We start from the raw sequence: 3,381 nt of genomic DNA, 5'->3' as shown, positions 1-3,381 counted from the left end.
CCAGCCGGGAACCTCTCAGAAGCAAAGATTTGAGTTAAAAACGTTACGCTCTGAAAGAATATACATTCAAAGATTTGAGCCACATTGTTGTGGCTCAAATGTTTCAAAAATAGCAGACCTACAAGCTCGTAGCGCGCCACTCGGTGGTGCGCTATGAGCTTGTAGAACTGCTATTTTTCAATAGCTAAATTATAACATAATGTTTACATCAACACCAAAAGGGGTTCCCGCCCAGAATGTGTTAAACATAAGCAAGCTAAGAACCTAACAGTAGAATATATTTACGATGGAACTATGAGTATACATTATAGCAGGGGTGGTAAATGGTAAAAAATGGTGCATTTATATAGCGCCTTTATCCAAGGCACTTTACAGAGATTGTGCATTACATTCACCCATTCACACACACATACATACACCGATGGCAGCGGAAACCATGCAAGGCACCAACTAGCACATCGGGAGCAATTAGGGGTTCAGTGTCTTGCTCAAGGACACTTCGACAGTAACTCTGCGGGAGCCCGGGTTCGAACTGGCAACCTTACGGTTACCATCCAGGCACTCTACCCCTGAGCCACCGCCGCCGCGGCTGGGCAACTTTGACGATGGAGAGGGCCACTATATTTCCACTCTCACTCCCTAAGGGCCATATATTACTGTCGTAGCAAAAATAGCTCAATTTTTGCTATATTCGAATTTAAATCTCAAATTATTTTTGCTATTCTTGAATTGGAATCCTGAAAATTAACATTTGTATGTAATTTCAAATGCCTTTAATTATACTTGTGTTGAGCAATGAGCTACTAATTTAGACTGAAAGGGGAAAACCACCCATTTTCAACATTTTACTATGTCATTAATATACCTTAGAGCTGTTGTGTGGAAATAATAAAAAAAGTCCCCCCATTCTGTGTTTACTAGAACTAGAGGTCTGAAAAAAATGACATCATCAAGATGTATTTCACCATGTTTGTTGGACTGGAAGCGGTCTTGTTTTCCAAGGGAAATGGAATGAGAGTCTATGGTGGCAATAGTGATATTATATTTTGTTTTAACGCGTTGCAGCTGTCTCTGCGTGTGAAGGCGCTGAAGAGGCAGGTGGACGAGGGCGAGTCTGAGCTGGAGAGGATGGACGGGCTGAGGAGGAAGTCCCAGCGGGAGGCCGAGGAGCAGGCGGAGCAGAAGGAGGCGCTGCAGACCAGAGTCACGGCGCTGGAGAACGAGCTCAAGTAAAGAGACGCAGACAGACGGTGTATTCTAGGGCTTTCACTTCTAGTGATTTTTACTAGCTGACTAGTTTACTAGTTGACTAGTTGTAAGCAATATTGCACTTGAGGGTGTGGTTTAACGTGATTAATGCCACGACAGTATAGTCGAGTTCCGCAAGCATCACTGAAGTGGCAATAATCACGTTAAACCACACCCTTGAGTGCAATATTGCATTTATACAACAGTTACCCTTAAAACTAAGACAATCGCTGAAAAAAACATATTTTGTAATGACAGATGTAGTCACTACGACCACAAATGTCCCAAGAAACTAGCTAGCCCAGCCAGCCACCGAGTTTGCTGCGCTCTGGGTAAACAGAGCAGCTGAATTCTTTGTTTTGATTAGGTGTGGAGTGGTGCTCGTTTGAACCACGGCTAGAAGGCTGTTTCAACCAATCAGATTGCTTCCTCGAAACGACCTGTTGTATATTAGTCGACTAGTTGCTTAAAGCCCTAGTGTATTCCTCCGTTACTTTGAAGTAAAGAGACATGAACAGACAGTGTATTCCTCCATGCCAGTGATTCCCCAAAGTGGCGTCCGGGGACCCCCAGGGGTCCTTGAGGGAGTTCCAGGGGGTCCCCAGCTAAATGATAGTTTGGAACCAAATGGACACTTATGGTTTTGTAACTCAGAGAGTGTACATATGGAACCAAACGGACCATAACAGGTCCATTTAGTTCCATTTGTACACTCTCAGAGTTAAATTATTGGGGGTCCCAGAGATAGAAATGCCATTAAATGGGGGTCCGTAGACTAATGCATGTCAAACTGGGGGTCCTTTGAGAATCACTGCTAGTCCCTGGCATATCTTTTCAAATGGGGGTCCGTGGGCTAATTAGTGTCAATTTGGGGGTCCTTGATGTGAAAATGTTTGGGAACCACTGGTGTATTCTGTGTGATTCACAGGACAGATTAGAGAAAAGGGTTAGAGAAAACTATTAAAAGGCAATTAGAAGCAGGAGCAGGATATTTGACATTTGATAGGATTTGAACAAGAATGGAAATGATGATGTGCGTGCGTGCGTGCGTGCGTGCGTGCGTGCGTGCGTGCGTGCGTGCGTGCGCGTTCCAGAAGGAAGGTGCAGACGATGCGACGCTCCGCCCTGGACTCGTCGGCGCTGAGCTCGGAGGACGAGGATGACGACCTCTACGACACCTCCACCATCACCTCCATCCTCACCGAGAGCAACCTGCAGACCAGCTCCTGTTAGGAGGAACTATACCCTGGAGATACCCCACCCTGAAGGACCTCCACCCTGGAGATACCCCACCCTGCAGACCAGCGCCTGTTAGGAGGACCTCCACCCTGGAGATACCCCACCCTGAAGGACCTTCACCCTGAAGGTTCTCCACCCTGCAGACCAGCTCCTGTTAGGAGGACCTCCACCCTGGAGATACTCCACCCTGAAGACCAGCTCCGGAGGAACTACACCCTGGAGATACCCCACCCTGCAGACCAGCTCCTGTTAGGAGGACCTCCACCCTGGAGATACCCCACCCTGCAGACCAGCTCCTGTTAGGAGGACCTCCACCCTGGAGATACCCCACCCTGAAGGACCTCCACCCTGGAGATACCCCACCCTGGAGATACCCCACCCTGAAGGACCTCCACTCTGGAGATACCCCACCCTGCAGACCAGCTCCTGTTAGGAGGACCTCCACCCTGGATATACCCCACCCTGGAGATACCCCACCCTGAAGGACCTCCACCCTGGAGATACCCCACCCTGCAGACCAGCTCCTGTTAGGAGGACCTCCACCCTGGATATACCCCACCCTGGAGATACCCCACCCTGAAGGACCTCCACCCTGGAGATACCCCACCCTGCAGACCAGCTCCTGTTAGGAGGACCTACACCCTGAAGGTTCTCCACCCTGGAGATACTCCACCCTGAAGACCAGCTCCCTGTTAGGAGGTCCTCCACCCTCCCTGAGTCATCTCTAAATCGTTCTCACACTTTTTCAGAAGTGTTCAGAAATCGTGTACAGCTTGTTTTATCTGCTATTATTATTATTTTTGAATAGCCAATGATGCAAACACAGATGCAGATGGTGGTGGTAGTAGCAAATATTAAAACGAGAACATTGTTGGTAAACACACGGTACTCGAC

At 48.1% G+C, this 3,381-nt stretch overlaps 1 protein-coding gene across 1 annotated transcript in view; it reads left to right on the top strand.

The window, feature by feature from the left end:
• LOC306924703 (cingulin-like) overlaps window positions 1–2,883 on the top strand; it is a 64,708-nt gene extending 61,825 nt beyond the window's left edge. Inside the window, exons 22-23 of the mRNA XM_079503308.1 lie at window positions 1,066–1,229; window positions 2,343–2,883. Of these exons, the coding sequence (XP_079359434.1) occupies window positions 1,066–1,229; window positions 2,343–2,481 (303 nt within the window). The 3' untranslated portion in view covers window positions 2,482–2,883. The remainder of the gene's footprint in view (window positions 1–1,065; window positions 1,230–2,342) is intronic.
• The last annotated feature ends 498 nt before the right edge of the window (window positions 2,884–3,381 follow it).

This window comes from Electrona antarctica (assembly GCF_951216825.1).
Source record: "Electrona antarctica genome assembly, chromosome: 6".
In the NCBI taxonomy this organism is placed as follows: domain Eukaryota; kingdom Metazoa; phylum Chordata; class Actinopteri; order Myctophiformes; family Myctophidae; genus Electrona; species Electrona antarctica.
Note: the sequence above shows the minus strand (reverse complement) of the source record. Positions and strands in the feature narration are given on the sequence as shown.